At 39.9% G+C, this 16279-nt stretch overlaps 1 protein-coding gene across 1 annotated transcript in view; it reads right to left on the reverse strand.

Moving 5' to 3' along the window:
* Positions 1–16279, reverse strand: part of rngtt (RNA guanylyltransferase and 5'-phosphatase) — a 358809-nt gene that overhangs the window by 301730 nt on the left and 40800 nt on the right. The window contains exon 7 of the mRNA XM_034162020.1: positions 6148–6257. Coding sequence (XP_034017911.1) covers positions 6148–6257 — 110 coding nt within the window. The remainder of the gene's footprint in view (positions 1–6147; positions 6258–16279) is intronic.

Here is a 16279-nt window from a genome sequence, read left to right on the forward strand (position 1 = left end):
AAATAAACAAATTTATTTTAAAATTGCAGTTGTTTTGTGACTTATATCTCAGTTCATTTATAGCCTTCATTGGCACCTGGGATACACCTAATGGTGTCAGCCTAGCACGGTCACCACACTTTACTTTTGACCTGATACTCCACCAGATTTGACAGCTGTTCCTGCCACACTATAATGTGCAACTGCACTAATATGAGGACATCCTTGAAATGTAATGTGCCTGAGAGCAACTATTTCAGGAGGTTTTATTATTATTAATAAGAAATAAGCATGTGAAAATCATTCCGTCAGTTGTGATGTCAGTTGCCTCTGCAAATTGACAGTCTGGGGCAAGTTTGTCATGTGGGGTTCAGATTCTGAATCACCGTCCAACAGTAATCACAAGATACAGTGTAATATGCCACATTCCTTCTTTGAGAAAGAGACATAAAAAACAAAATAAATAAATACAACCATCCATACAAAGGGAACTTGACAGGGGGTGTGCAGGTTGATTGAGCCAGCAGGAGGTAACAGCGTACAAGTATCACAAGTTCTGCATGGCGTATTTTTGGCATTAATTATAACTAAGAATATGAATTTTAACAAATTATATAAAAAAAACACTCTGCAGCTTATGTTGTAAATATAACCACAAATTTCATAGTGTTTCAAAGGTAGAGGTCAACAATGCTTGCATCCAGAGGTGGATTAATGCACAGACCTGGCTGTCTGTAGTAGAGCAGGTTGGGTTATCAATATGAAAGCCTGGCTAGAATTCCTGGTCATGCTACCTGTCTGGGTCCTTTATGTGCATTGTCCCAATTCACCATGCTGTAAATGGGTCTTGGGAAAAGAACCTGCATTAGCCAACCTGCCGAGGGGGCATCAAAGACTCTCTTCTGCTTAACACTACAGAATCTGGAGATAAGCCCTGGCTGGCTAAAACGTTAAGTGCTCCACAATTTTGCTTATCAGAGCACTGTATTGACTTAAGAGAGAATATCAATGAACTACAGTCTTCTGATTAAAAATAAGTATATAAAGAGTAGTGTTAGTTGTATCTTTGACCAACTACTCCTTGAACTTTTAAAAGCACACAACATCCAAACACCAACTACTTACTAAAGGTACATTACAATGTAAATGATGTTAAGTTTTCAAACATTTTTCTGCATTTAAAATGCATCATGTAAAAGGTTGTGACAGCGGGTTAACACTAGATTACAAATGTTTTACAGGCTGATAATACAAAGTACACGTCATGTTCTTCGTTCGAGAAATGTTTCTCTCTTATGCTCAAGAAGTGTCTTTGATATATAAATATATGTTACAATTTTACATGTAGTAAGCCAAAAGCAGTGAAGACACCCATGTTTAATTTTGTATTTCATATGTCTGTGGCCCATGCAACTTTCACGCCTCCCTTTGCACTTGACTGTGTCACTCAGTCACCACATACATTCTGAAAAGTTTCAGTGGAATCCCTGAATACAAACATAACACTTAAGCTAAAAAAAAATTACTTAAAAGCAGCAGAAAAAGCCATCGGGTTCCAATACGACATGATTCATGTATCGGAAAATACCGATCCAACCCGTGACATTTTCCGATACCACAGAAGAGCCAAAGTGAATCCTCTCAACTGCTGTTGTTTGCTCTCTGCTTGTTTACTGCCAAGCGGGAGGGGGCGGTTTTCTGAAGCTGGGTTGTTTGAGAGAGCTCTCTTCCACAGTGTTCTAGCTGTGGTTAACGGCAAATTTCTGCTCAGCTCTCGGGTTCAAGCTGTCTGTTTGTCGAGCACACATTTTCCGAAAAATTAACTGAATTGTTGCTGAAAATGTGTGCTAAAAAGTTAGCCGCTTCACTGTCCCAAGGCTGTAAAACGCCAGCCCAGCATGCGGCGATGGAGGACAGCGAACAAGGATTCTGTCCGCTGAAAAAGTCTCCATTAAAATCCTGTGCATGAGCGTCGGCGATGATACATTAATTTTACAGTTAAAAGGCTTCGTGTTTCCAAAAAGTTTGAAGTTTGTGCAGCACGAAACCGCTGTTTGAGAGGAAGAAACAGAGAGACGGAGGGAGAAAGTGAGCAAGAGAGAGAGAGGAGAGAGAGAGAGAGAGAGAGAGAGAGAGAGGAGAGAGAGCGAGCTGTCTTTTCTCTTTAAGTCTATAAAAATGACGCTATAAAAGTCTATAAAAAAAAATAAAAGTACTTAATTCTTTCACCAAAACATCAAATCTAGGCTTTCATCTTAGATACACTTTCGTGGCAAATTGTAGCTCAACTTTCAGGTCTCCTTTAAAGAAAATCCTCATATAAAATCGACAATAATGATAATAATAGTATTAAAGCCAACAGAGCTCTGGTATCGGATCAGAAAAGTATTGGTATCGGAAGATATCCAAATTCAGGTATCGGGATCGGATCCGAAGTGAAAAATTGTGGTTCGGTGCATCACTAGGTGAAACGCTCACTTTAGGCACTAAATATGTGGTTCTACTTTTCTATGTTTCTACTTTTTACATTCATGTATCACAGCAGTGACATTCATGCCTCTAGGTCTTTAGCCTTTGAGATGCAGAGATGCCTGTGAAGGGTTTATGGAGTCATGGGGTTGCTGGACTGAGGTCTTTGGTGTTGCTAATACATTTTTAGGAGAACTAAGGTCTAAGTCTTTACAGTCCTGGTTAGACTGCCTGGGTGTGTGACCAGACAATAACCAGTGACCTAATGCGATGAGCGGATGTCTCTGATACTAGGCCTCTTTGGAGGATCTGGAATGACTTTGTCACACACAAAAGGATACTTGGGGAGACTCAGATGAGTATCAATTGCATTTTGAGAGAAGATCACATACAACACTTTGGCCATGATTCTTTGCGCATGACTCAACATACAGGTGCCTCAGTGTTGAGGACCTCAGCTGGTGGAGAAGTCTGAAGGGATGCACCCGTTTCCCCTGGCTATGGCAGATATGCAGCTACTTTAATGTGAGGATGGACTGGCTGTCTGCCTGGGTGGTTGTCATCAGAATTGGGTAACCCCGGCTTCAGTTAGTAGAAGTCCTACCATGCACCTAAAAAAAGAGGTGATTTCACTGATTATCTCATCTATGTGCCTGAAGAGGTGGCCTGATTAGAATCAGCTGGTTTAGTGGGTACATGGAACAAATAGATGGTTGGACTTTTACTGACTGATGCTTGGTTCACACGGCAAGATAATTATGTAGATTTCTGACCCAATCTTCCCCTTCCGACATTCTTAAGGAAGCCCTGACTATCGTCATGGCTCTAACGATAATCTTATCAGATATTTCTGCTGTGTGTGGTGTGTTAAGAGCGCTCTAGTCTCTCAGACCTCAAATCATGAATGTTCAACATGTTGGATTGTCTTGGTCCAATATCTCGCCGTGTGGGGTGTGCCCCAAGCACAAACGAGCATGGAGCCTGTTGAACGTCACGTGTAGCCAATCAGAAAGCGAGGTGACGAAGGCACAGAGAGGAATCCAAAATCAAAACAGCTGTCACCAGAAAGTCTGGTGCTCGCACCGTCTTTACTCCTTTAATGAACACCTTTTCTGGAATAGTTTTGATTGTGTTGAATGGTTGGTCTCCAAAGTAAAAGGTCAAACAAGGTCAACGTCCATTGGATTCTATGACATGTGACATATGTTCAGTGTTGTATAGTAACGAAGTAAAAATACTTCACTACTGTAGGTACTTAAGTACGTTTTGGGAGACTTTGTACTTTACTTGAGTTTTTTTATTTCAGCTTACTTTCACTTTTACTTCACTACATTTCCGACCTTAATTGCATACTTCTACTCCGATACATTTTCTATGTGCCATGCTGTTATTCGTTACAAAAAAAACCTAAACACACACACACACATACACACACAAAAAAGTCGTGTTTTCAGCCAGAGACACCACTGATTACTAGTGACTGCAACAGAGTCAGGCCGATTTGTCATGAGGCATGTCCAGGCTTTTTTGCAGTTGCACACTTGTGGGGTGTTTGTCAGGAAAATGATCATTTCTCTGCATTGATTACAGACCTGCAGCGGGTCTGTAATCAACTTTTCTGCAGCGCGGCTTTGCTTTGAACCTTGAACCAATCCAACCAGTGATTCGCAGTTCGAAGCAGTGCTTCGATCTACGTTTCGTGGATTTTATTTCGCTTTATCCTAATTTTTTCCCGTTAAAACCCTGAAAAGCATATGTCTGTGAGTAATATTTAATATTTCTATGTTAAACTGACCTGTTATGGTCTTCTGAAACAGTTGATAGATGTATTTTATAACTTCAAAACGGGACCGATGCTAACGTGTTAGCATGTCTATGGCGTTTTCAATGTTGAGGTTAGCATTAAGCTGTTCACATCAGCATGTTTGTGTTGATTTGTTTTCTGTATAATTAATAGCTCAGCGTTCGTTGTCGTAAAAGAGACAAATTGTAATTTTTTAAATTTATTTTTATTCATATATTATAGCAACAACAGTAAGTCTACATAATAGACAATAAGTCAATAATAATAGACTAATAATGTTACAATACAATTTTAAAGAGACAAAAAGAACCTAATGAAACAAAACAACAGAAAAGATAAAACCATGTAACAATGAAAATAAATAAATACATATAGAAATAATTAACTGTTTCCTGTGAACACCTAGTGAGTAGCCTACTCTTGTTTAGGTTTTGAAACCTTGTTTCTGAAGTGTTTTGTGTGATGTGCACAATTTTCAGTATTTTGACTAATGCTACCAGTCATTTACAAGCCTAGATAAACTTTTATAAAAAAAAAATCAGTCCGTTTTTGATTATTAACATTTACTTGTACTTTTACTTTCAATACTTGAGTACATTTAGTTGTACATTACTTGTCATACTTAAGTACAATAAATACTAGATACTTTAAGACTTTTACTTGAGTAGCATTTCAATCGGTTACTTGAACTTCTACCAAAGTCATTTTTAATGGGTATCTGTACTTTTACTTAAGTGTGATTTTCCCGTACTTTATACAACACTTCATATGTTACCCCTTAACATGATAACTAAGCAAGATACATGGTCCAAACTATTCCTTTTTAAAACCATGTTACCTCAACTAATAATCTGCATAATTTTTTTACCAAAATTGGAGCAACTTTAACTTTTGATCCCTGTACCCCATAACTCCTGATCATTCAGTCATAGATAGTCCAAACTATACCTTTTTGGAATCTTTACGATCAGACAAATAATGTGTAGTTTTCAAAATGATTTGAGCATTTTTAATTTTGACCCCTGTGTAATTCTTCAATTGACCCCTACCTGGCCGCCTATTGAAAATTCAAGTAGCCAGTCAGTTTCTTCAAAAGAGTAATATTTAAGGAGTATTTGTGCCAACTTTGGTGCTTGTATCACCATTTGCACAGTTGTTTCAGGTATCTGCTGCACTACTGGGACTGTTCGTGAGTGAAATCTGTTTAAGTGTGGTGTGCTGTCTTTATCTTGTGGCTTCACACTGTTATGGCCACGATTTTTTTTTTTTTTTTTTAAATCGCCATGCGTGTAATTTCTGAGGTGTTGAAAACCTACTGACAATTTTAACATCTTGCCATGTGAACCAGGTATGAACCCAGGGATACCCACCTCTGGTTGTTGTCCAGGAACGAAGAAGGTCTGGCCATTACAACGTTATTTCTAAATTTAAATTTACCAGACTACAGTGCTTCCTTTTTGCCAGCTCTCTTGTCGACAATCCCAAAAGGCTAGACTGACGGGTTCAAAAGATTCATGTGCTGAGGCTGAGTGACATCCATGAAATTGTGATTTTGCAAACACTCGCATTCAGATTTCATATTACACGACAACATACAAACACACACACAGGAACATTGTGAGGAGCTGCATAGACTGCACTGCGGACAATTTCATTGGTTGGACTAAAATGAGAGTTGTGCTGATTCTATGCAATTTCATACTCCAAAAAAAGCGAGAGCAGCATATTTTCTCAGCTTTGAATATTTTATATATATATATATATATATATATATATATATATATATATATAGTTTTTTTTTTTTTTAAAAAGGAAGATATAAGACAAATGAGTAACTCGCAACACAATACACACATACACACTCCTGAAGAGGCCTAAATAATGAAGGTTCTCACTTGTCCCATTCAGCCATCTGCTGACACCTTCTTTGGATTTCTTCCAGTTTTGGCTGCGTGGTGACCTGACAAACACCTTTCACTGAGATGCCTTCGAGGAAGACGGCACCCTGGGAGAAACAAAAATAAATCAATAAAGCATGTGGATAATATGCTTTGCTGCCTTTTTAACACATAAAAAGCCTGTCCATACAGGCAATACAAACAAAGTCATTATTGCTTTAACTAATTTATGAAGCTACACTGTGAACACTGCACTTGTACCACATCTGTGATGCATTACCTATAACTTAGAAGAGAAAAGTCAACACACAACAGGTTTACATAAATCCTAGCTAAAAACTTAAAAACTTAATTTTCTCCAACTCCACATGCTCTATTTGCAGGTCAAAAATCTGAGATCCTATGGACTTTCCCAGTGAATACATTGAAACGGTGAACATGTGTATTGTGGGAGGATGCAGCAACACCACTTGCGATGTTTATTAGGCGCACAGTTTTCCCAGGCAAATATTGAGGGAAAAGTAGGAACTTTTTTTTTTTTTTTTTTTTTTTTTTTTTTTTTAATTCATTCTCTCAAGTGCCTCCTGGAAAGCCAGCAGAGAAGAAGCCGAAAGTGCAAGAACTGGCTGTAAAAAAAAAAAAAAAAAAAAAAAAAACAGATCTAAACAAGGATTCTGTCCTTTCCATTCAGGTGACCTGCAAAACTTTAACAAAGCGTGTTACCAGTCTCCTACAAGTGAGAAACTGGCCATGTTTGTGGTTTGTACCGCTTTGCGCCATGCTAAACTAAGCTATGCTACATGGGGAGCAGGTGAGTCACACATTTTGTCAGTAAGTGTGACCACGGAGAGTCGGAGAGACGTGGTGGCTGAGGACGACGGTGGATGGCTGTTGCGATTTTAACGGGAGAGCCATGATGAGGAACGGCTCTCAGCCGTTTGTGTTAAGAGACATGGATGTTTACTGTGCACCGTTTACCTGCGGACAGACAAATGATAGAGCCAGACAGAAGAACATTATTCTATATGGCCTGTGTATGAACAAAGGATAAGTCAATATCAGCAATATGCCTCTCAGGGTATGTATTTATTATTGCTTTATTTGTGCTTGTTGTTGTTGTAGTTTTTTGGTGTTTGTTTTTTGTATACAATGCAAGTTACAAGGAAGGCAGAGATGTAAATACATTCACTGGCGAAGAGGACTGCAAGCTGACCTTCAGTCACCAAAGTCAGTCACCAAGGTTACATAATGATTCTGGATTTTTGAAAAATGGCCGTGGATCCACCTTGTATTTTCAGACGCAGTCTGGCTTATTTTACTTTTATTAGCTATATCAGGGCCCATACAACTGAAAGACTTGGAAGAAATTATTTATAATCTGGTATTGAATTAAAAAAAATACTGTTGCCTGGCGATATGAGATATGTAAGCATGAGCTTGAAGCATAGAACTCAGAAAATGATTAGTACATATTTGCATGTATTACATATTAGTGGAAGTGAACTTGGAAATTACACTTAACTTGCATGGTCCAGTCCACACAGCTGTATACAGATTCTGGCCTGGGCCTGGAAGTGATCTGTGTGATCTATACAGAACTTTGTACACCTCCAAATGTCTGTTTGCAGAGGTTATAAAACAAAAACAGTTAAGTACTGATCCCCTTTAATATATGACTACTAGTTCTCATAACTGGATTTGAGGAGCGACAAAACTAATGAAATGGTGATGGCATGCTTTGTGAAAGGGTTTCAAATGACTGGGGCTCATACGTCTCAATATTTACAATTGTGCCTACAAGACTACAACAGTAGCATCAAACTGAATTTACCAGAGAGATACTGGCAAAGTTCTGTGTTCCTTCAACAACAATCCAAGCAACCAAGCAAAAGAAGGGAAAAATAAAAACTGTTTATCATCGACATTCTTCAGGTATTCTCCTATATTACACCTGACACCCACTAACTTTCTGCTGACAGAACCCATTTTCATGCACTCACACTGATAAGCAGGGGGGTTTCTAAACCAGGCAATGGGGTGTAGTGTCCCACTGTGGCCCTGCTAATAAAAATGCTGATATATATAACGTCAGTAGCGTGCTTGTCCACCTTCTTAGTGTTTTTGGCATCCTTGGAGTTCAATATTTCCACCAGTTCCTCCTCTGTGAACTCAGCAAACCTCGCTCGCAGACGATTTTCTGCTGTTGTTGACATGTTATTGCCATTTTTTCAACCAGCGTCTGTCAGCTAGTTCCTGACCTTCGTATGCCGCGCTCTGATTGGCTAGCTGTTGGCAGTAAGCTCTAACGCTATTGGTCAGTGGGAACCAATCCAATATAACTTTTGGTCCTAGCCTTTTTGGATCCTTTTGGATCCAACATAATTTTCTGGCACCAAGCATATCAAAATACAGGTAAATGATGGACAGAAAGGCTAATCTGTGATTGGCTATTGCAATCTGAGTGGAGTAATATATATATATATATATATATATATATATATATATACATACACACACACACACACACACACACACACACACACACACACACACACACACACACACACCACACACACACACACACACATCCCCATAGATTCCTCTACCTATTAACAAGTGAAACATAACAGCTCCACTCTCCACTTTCTGCTACTGCTGAGAAAAGCCAAAGATAAATATGTAAAGCTGATTACTGTCCTTTTCCTGGATGTCTGCCACTAGAAAGTTATTTTAATTGGAAGGCAGACATATACATCTTGAAAGGATTGCGTAAAATATTTGGATTTTGTTCTCTGAACCATATACCCAATATTGTACCATTATTGTTCTGTGATGATGGGCAGCGACATCTACGAGAATGTCACCTTGTGGAGGCTAAAACTGGTTCATTAGCTCAAGGGACTGACTGTCTGAACAGTTGCAAAACTCTTTAAAATAAATATTTCTATTATGAGATTACATATCTAAGCAGTGAATTAAAAATAAAGGTCTTTTTGTTCTTGTTGTTTGTTTTTGCACTTTCATACCATCCCAATTTTTTTTCTGATTTGGAGGTGTACAATTTTACATAAAGGTATGTCATAAACATTGTGTTGAAAAGTAAAAACCAAATGTGAGTAGTGCTCTCACCACTTGCATTTAACATATGAGGCATAAATAATATTTTTGATCTGATGTAGCCCATAATCAAATAATCAAAAGCCACTTAGCGCAAATCAAAGATATATGATCGACATGAAGAATTGATAATCAGACATTTCATTCCTTTAGGAGCTTTTATGGTTTTTACTGTATTGTTATAATGCATAAGTAACTTATAAGTTATTTCATATTGCTTTTAAGAATGAGGCTTTTTGTTTTAAGTTATATGAAAATAATTATGATTTGTAGTATGGTCAGTGTGAAAACCTAGTAGTAAACGTCAATGACGTCATATGGTGCCCAACTGGAATTACAGAATGTTACAGTTCTTTGACTGGCCTCTTGAGGCTGGCTCCAAAACAGAGCACATTCCCATAAGACTGTGTTAAAATGTCCAACGTTAGAGCAGAAACACACATTTACAGCCTGGTAGAAAAAAAAATGGTTTTGGTCTGTATTAGGCATGTGGAGATTAATCGATACAAATTGGTACCTAGATACAAATGTGCGCGATGTGAGTGCATTGACTCATTCAGTGTGTATCGATTCAATTGACGGGTTGAATCGATTTGAATCGTGTTGCATCGCTCGCTGCCTGCTTGCATCGATTTTTTCCGAGGCACATTGAATGCACCATGGCTGGTTCAGGACACTGGAGCGGCCATTGTTTAGAGGGTGCTTATCGAGAAAAGGATTATTTCTCTACGTTGACTGCAGACTACAGTGGGTCTGCTGTCTGGTTGAAGCTTGAAGCAACAAAGCGCTTTGACCCGCTATTCGCTGGCTCTCTGCTTCGCTGGTTTTCAGAAGCAAGTCCACTGGCATGAGCACCAGCCAATGTGTAAACTAAAGTTGCCCATCAGGTAAAGGGAACAACAACAACAATAATAATAATAATAATATCCTCTGTTTTGTGGGACTAAGTGCACAGCTCCAAAGAGCCGTGCAGATTTTGGCCGGAATTAATATCTTCAGAGCGAATCACCGTTTTAAATCAAATGACACCTCTTTCCAAAAGTTATAATACAAACAATGAACTACAACTGACCAAAACCGGGTTTTTTTTCCCCCCAAAATGAAACGTCCTGGGGTTTTTATGAATTATACCCTGTGGTGCAGTGCAGCCGGCTGGGCTCAGCTCAGAGTCTATGGAGTTACATTTGTGTTAATATCTGAAAGCAAATACTTTTGACAAAAGCTACAGAGTTTGTTTTTCTATTTATGTCCAAAGATCGAGGATCCATCATGTGCATCAAGGATCCAGTGACCATGTACAGATTCTATTGATTTCTATTTATGTCCAGAGATCAAGGATGCAGTGACCAATTTCATATTTATTACTTTAAGACTCAATAAATATTGTTGACACAGAAAATCTGTAAAGCCTATTTTTAGTACACAGAAAATTCAAAAGAGGTATTGATCAGGGTAAAGATCAGATAAAGAATCGGCCCGATAAGGAGAATCAATAATGGCATCAATAGATAAAATCCTATCAATACCCATCCCTAATCGTATCTCACCAAATCGCATCGTATTGTGAGGAATAGAATCACCATCAAATACATATCAAATCGCATCAAACTGGAATAGGGGTGAATCATATCGTCATGTATCGCAATATGCATCGTATCGCTAGTAGTGTATATCAAATCGTTGTCAGTGATGAGATTCACATGCCTGGTCTGTATAGCTAGTTCCCCTTCCATGACAACTGTACAGAGGGTGAATTTTTTGGATGTTTTAAGCCATGAAATTTTGGAAATTTGGTGGAGTGGTCAGTTTGAGTGACAGCAGCTGAGTCTAGTGTCACTGCCTCTCGGTGGATGTAGCTCAGTGTTCGCACGATGTGGCTGCTAGCTGTTGTGGAGGCTGCATCTGTTTTGTTTGGAGTATTTAGTATAACGGATCATCTGCTGCAACATTCACTCTGAATGAAATCATCTTTGGATTTAATACTGTATGCAAACAGCATTGGCACTTTTAGCAGCTATCTGTAGTGTCATCTATTAGGGCTGCTTACTGCACAATTATTAAGAAAATAACAGCTCATAACTTTTAATGCATTAAAGAGTTCAACGTGAATCAGCGTGGCCGCTGCTACCAAGATGACGACGCTCAGATATGAGCTTCATATCGGCTATTCTGGGTTGCTATAGAAAACCTATGGGTGACATCACGCAGGCTTTGTCCAGTATATATATACAGCCTACGGTGAAAAATGATTGGGCAAGGGAATGATAATGAGCAGAGCAGTCTGATGTAGCTGTGAGGGGCAGAGCGAAGGGAGGGCACAGCTCTGTGTGCAATGAGAGGAAATTCTCAACAGCAGTGCTCCACTCAAATGCTTTGTGTCAGTGTGTGTAATAATAATACAATGGAATAATGATAATTATTGCATACAGCATCTTTGATATAAGAAATTAAAGCTTAAAAATACTTTAAAAGCCCTAAAAATTACATTCATTGATAAGACAACATGACAAATGGCACACCCCTCCCAGAGTTGATGAGTAGGGATTACTCAACAAAAATATAAATGCAACACTTTTGGTTTGGCTCCCATTTTGTATGAGATGAACTCAAAGATCTAAAACTTTTTCCACATACACAATATCACCATTTCCCTCAAATATTGTTCACAAACCAGTCGAAATCATGTGATAGTGAGCACTTCTCCTTTGCTGAGATAATCCATCCCACCTCACAGGTGTGCCATACCAAGATGCTGATTAGACACCATGATTAGTGCACAGGTGTGCCTTAGACTGCCCACAATAAAAGGCCACTCTGAAAGGTGCAGTTTTGTTTTATTGGGGGGGATACCAGTCAGTATCTGGTGTGACCACCATTTGCCTCATGCAGTGCAACACATCTCCTTCGCATCATCCGTGAAGAGAACACCTCTCCAACGTGCCAAACACCAGCGAATGTGAGCATTTGCCCACTCAAGTCGGTTACGACGACGAACTGGAGTCAGGTCGAGACCCCGATGAGGACAACGAGCATGCAGATGAGCTTCCCTGACACGGTTTCTGACAGTTTGTGCAGAAATTCTTTGGTTATGCAAACCGATTGTTTCAGCAGCTGTCCGAGTGGCTGGTCTCAGACGATCTTGGAGGTGAACATACTGGATGTGGAGGTCCTGGGCTGGTGTGGTTACACGTGGTCTGCGGTTGTGAGGCTGGTTGGATGTACTGCCAAATTCTCTGAAACGACTTTGGAGACGGCTTATGGTAGAGACATGAACATTCAATACACAAGCAACAACTCTGGTTGACATTCCTGCTGTCAGCATGCCAATTGCACGCTCCCTCAAATCTTGCGACATCTGTGGCATTGTGCTGTGTGATAAAACTGCACCTTTCAGAGTGGCCTTTTATTGTGGGCAGTCTAAGGCACACCTGTGCACTAATCATGGTGTCTAATCAGCATCTTGGTATGGCACACCTGTGAGGTGAGATGGATTATCTCAGCAAAGGAGAAGTGCTCACTATCACAGATTTAGACTGGTTTGTGAACAATATTTGAGAGAAATGGTGATGTGTATGTGGAAAAAGTTTTAGATCTTTGAGTCCATCTCATACAAAATGGGAGCAAAACCAAAAGTGTTGCGTTTATATTTTTGTTGAGTGTAGAAAAATAATACTGTATACCAGGAAATAATCTGGGCAAGTTTTAATGGCATCAAGATTTGGATACTGCCCAACCCTAACATGGACCACATTTAAAAATAAATCATAAATTATACCCGGGCCACACATTATCAGCGTCCAAGCCGGCACTCAGACATCTGGCCAACCTGATAAAAATGGAACACTCCAAATAAATGGAAATAAATAAATGGCTGAAATGCACAAGCTAGTAGGTAGATAAATGAAAAGAGAATATGCTCTGAAGTGCACTTAAACTAACCACTGCCAAATAGAAATAGGATGCAAACTGCAAGTCATCCTAAACAGAGTGGCTGCAAAAAAGTGATGAAGGTCACCATGGGGTGCCTGGCAACTCTTTAGGACCTCCAGAGCGTCAGTGGCTGGGATTAGAGAATGTGCACACAATGACTGTTGCCCAGGTGCTTCACCAGCTTTTTGGTAGAGTGACAAAACTCATGCAGATGGCATCCCACCTCGAGTTTGCCAATCCTACATGGGAGACTCTCGTAAGCTGCAAGAAGGTTCTACGGTCTGACGACAAAATTAATCTTTTTGACCGTCAGACTGAACACAATGTTTGGACTAAGCCAAACACTCTGCATCTCACAAACTCTCAATCCCACCTATGTAGGATGGAGGTGGAAACACCAGGCTGGACGAATATTTCTCCTGGGCAAATCATGGTTGAGAAGGATTAGAGAGAAAAAGACTGAGGTAAAAAAAAAAGGAATTATGCAGAAAAACTAATTTAGTCTGTAGAAAGCTACAACTTGGGAAATTATTTGATTTCTGGCAAGAAACAAATGGGAAATGCACAGAGGTAAGATTACAGCACGTCTGGAAAAGCAACAAGAGTCATCTAATTTGTGCTGAAAGCTCGTCCTGTGAAGCATAAATGTAAATGAGTGTAGAAAGAGGCCTAGTAAGACAGAGGAAAAAGGACTTTCACTGACCAGCCAGACAAAGGAACCAAGCTGGATGGGGTATGTCGCAAGTCAAACATAAAGGACACAGATGGAAATGTACTGACAAGCGAGGAAAATTTGTTCAGTATGTGGAGGGACTCAAGGGAGTATTTTGAGGAGCTGATAAATGAAGAAAATGAGAGAGGGGGGGAAGTTAGATGACATGGAAATAGTGAATCAGAAAGTGCAATGGACTAGTAAGTGTAAATGAGGACAGCTATAATGAAGCGCAAGGTTGGAATGGCAAATGACCCAAATGGCATACCAGTGGAGGCATGGAAATGTTCAAGAGAGGTGGCAGTGGAGCTTTTATTCAGATAATTTTATGAAATCTGGGAAAGTGAGAGGATGTCAGAGGAGTGAAGAAGTGAACAGGTTTTGATTTTTAAGAGAAAAGGTCATATTTCAGTACTGCAGTAACAACAGAGGAATAAAACTGATCAGCATGAAGACATTGGGAAAGAGTAGTGGAAGCTAATCTTATAAAACAGATGATGTACAGAAATGTAGTTTCATGCCAAAAAAGAGCATTATAGATGCAATTTTTGCTCTAAGAGTGCTGATGGAGATAGACTGGTGTCCTGTCCAGAGTGTACCCTGCCTCACACCCCATGACTGCTGGGACAGGCTCCAGCCCCCCGACCATGACTCTTAATTTGTTGTAAGTGGGTATAGAGTGAATGGTCTCACTAATGCTGCCAGCAGTGAGACCAGTTATGCTGTACGGCTTAGAGGAAGTGGCATTAATAAAAAGACAGGAGGTGAAGCTGGATGTGCCAGAGCTAAAGATGTTTCCATTTTCTTTGGGAGTGGCAAGCATGGACAGAATTACGATTGAGCGTGTCAGAGGGACAGCACAGGTAGAGATAGTTTGGATATGTACAGAAAAGGGACCCAGGGTATATAGAGAGAAGGATGCTGAGCAAGGAGACATCAGGCAGGAGATTATTGGCTGTGAAAAGGAAGTCACTGTGTATTTTTAAATGCTTCATGCAAAATTTTTGTTAAACCCCTTGAATTAAACTTCAAAAAATGTACACCTCAAGCACATCTTGTTTCATTTCAAATCCACTGAGGAAGTGTATACAGACAAAATGACAAAACTTGTCAATGTCCAATTATTTATGGACCTGACTGTGACAGTGGTGTGACAAGTGGATGGTACTTGGTGTCCTGGCAATCCTGCAAACCAAATTTACTTTGGTTAAAGATGAATAAATAATCAAGCACTGTTTGAATTCTTGCTTATTTTAACACTAAAAAAAACACGAATAACATAAATAATAATAATAATAATAATAATAACTAGGACTGCAAGCAGTCATATACGGGCCCTCGTTCCACGCGACCGCCTACCTAGGCCAGTGGGTGCCATTGTGACCACATGTGGGCCTGTGCATGCAGGGGCAACCACTCATCAGGCAGTTAAAATTTTAAACAAATCACACAATGCATCAAGGAGTTATGACATGTTGATTGTTCATCCACTAGGGGGTGCTCAGTGTACCAACAGAGCGGCTGGGTGTGTTCAGGGGCCAACCGTCATCATACATGTGAAGTTTCAAGTCAATCAGGCAAAGCATGAAGGAGTGATCATGACTTGATGTTCCATGGCAAAGGGTCAAAATGGCAGCACCATAGCGGCCACACCCTTCAACATAGAGAAAAGCTTTTGATAACTTTTGGTCAGTATCATCTAAGTGCATTGGACAAAATCCCTAGGAGGAGTTCGTTCAAATACAACATGTGGAAATCATTTCAAAATGAGAAGAAAATGCAACATGGCCGACATCCTGTTTGGAGTAGACTCATGGTGCAAGAGACTTTTTTGTACGTCTATGCAAGTCACACACGTGTACCAATTTTCATCTCCCTACTCCAAAAAAACCCCTATGGGGAGGAGTTTTGGAAAGTTTCAAGGGGGCGCTATTGAGGCATTTTGCCCCGCCCACGGGCGATGCCCCTATGAATTGTAAGAGGTTGTCGTGCTTGACCTGTGTTTCAATTTTCATGATGATATGACAAAATTAAAGCCGTCAAAAGGAAGAACGTAATTTCATGGCGAATGGGCAATATTCGGCATGCCGCCACACGGATGCCGTTACTCGTAACTTCACGTCGATCATCGCCTACGTTCACCAAGTTGATCTGCATGTTTTAGAAGCGGAAGGAAGTTGATGGGGTTAAATATGTGACTTCAATACCTGTTTAAGTATAATGTTCATATGGCGAAGGGTCAAAATGGCGGCACCATAGCGGCCACACCCTTCAACATACAGAAAAGCTTTCGATAACTTTTGGTCAGTATCGTCTCTGGGTGATCTGGAAGAAATTTGAAGTGCATTGGACAAAATCCCTAGGAAGAGT

The sequence above is a fragment of the Thalassophryne amazonica genome, chromosome 21 (genome assembly GCF_902500255.1).
Source record: "Thalassophryne amazonica chromosome 21, fThaAma1.1, whole genome shotgun sequence".
Classification (NCBI taxonomy): domain Eukaryota; kingdom Metazoa; phylum Chordata; class Actinopteri; order Batrachoidiformes; family Batrachoididae; genus Thalassophryne; species Thalassophryne amazonica.